This window comes from Sphaeroforma arctica (genome assembly GCF_001186125.1).
Source record: "Sphaeroforma arctica JP610 unplaced genomic scaffold supercont1.4458, whole genome shotgun sequence".
NCBI lineage: Eukaryota > Ichthyosporea > Ichthyophonida > Sphaeroforma > Sphaeroforma arctica.
Window position 1 is genome coordinate 1220 of NW_014036100.1, and position 1251 is coordinate 2470.

At 40.6% G+C, this 1251-nt stretch overlaps 1 protein-coding gene across 1 annotated transcript; it reads left to right on the forward strand.

Moving 5' to 3' along the window:
* Positions 1-364: 364 nt before the first annotated feature.
* On the forward strand, positions 365-989 carry SARC_14324 (hypothetical protein; the record flags this gene model as incomplete). The annotated part of the gene is made up of 1 exon (XM_014291546.1): positions 365-989. A coding segment is annotated over one exon (625 nt), but the record flags the coding sequence as incomplete, so codon positions are not given.
* Positions 990-1251: the final 262 nt, after the last annotated feature.

Sequence of the window (1251 nt, forward strand, 5' to 3'; positions counted from 1 at the left end):
CACTCTAAAAGATGACACAAACCAAAAAAATTATTATAAAAACAAAAAATTGTCTGTAAAAAGGGGCAATAAAAAAAAAGCATAAATAGCCCTCTAAATGATAAAAAAAAGGCTTGTATTTTGTTGAAAAAAATGTTCAAAGCTTCCGTGAGCTAAAATCATAGCCAAAGCCTCCTAAATAGATATAGCCGTGCCTATATTCATAGCATGTCAATAACCTACAACACTGTGTTCCGATGATTCTGCCACCTCTGTTGGTGAACACGCGACTAATTTAAGACGGCGTATTTTCTCAACTCTCACCTTTAAGTAATATATTGCCACGCCTCTAAGGAATGAATTCGGTGGGTATAGGTATTTCACGATGCAGACGGTTCGCCCATTGCGCGGCATACTCCAGTACAAGCGATACACTTTGCTACTATGTTACTTCTGTTTCACACTTCTTAATGTGACTGGTGATGTAAATGGTGTGTGTGCAACAACAGCAAACAGTGCCTCACCTATTACAGATATCGACACACAGATACAGACACCAGCCAAACAGTCGACCAACTCGGAAGAGTTTGGTAAGGAAATACAGAACATGAATAGTACGCTGCAGGCCATAGGCACCTATGGATTTGATATAGCGGACCAGGAAACTTTTGTAGCCTTATTCAGTCGTTATGGTAACGATTCCTACGAGGATGAATCAGTCTACAATCAGGAGATGGCCTACACCGACTTAGTTGCGTATCAGAACGATCTGTATCATGAGACAATGATTGCCAGCTTAGAGTATCAATCACGCCAGAATGAAACTGAAAATAACCGCATATTAGAGATTCTGAGTATGTTTTCGCTAAGTACATTGAGGCAGGGAGATGAATACTGGGGCGAAGTGAATGGCGAGCCCGAATTCTTTTTATCCAGTCTCAGTGTGCTGGTTGCCATGCGGGAATGTATACTCCTATTTGCACCCATCATGCTACCTTCGGTATGTATCCATATGCGTGCACAGAGTATTGTAGATATGTGAGGCAACCGTGAGTGTGCCGAATTCATTGCAATTATGTATATGTATCGTAAGTTTCGCATTGGGTAAGAAGACGGCACCTATATATCTACCAAATATTATTGATACAGTTCTACAGAGTATATACCGATGGATAAACATATGTCGATGTACACTTAGGAGTGTACATATAAAAGTACACAAACACACACACACACACACACACACACACACACACACACACACACACACAC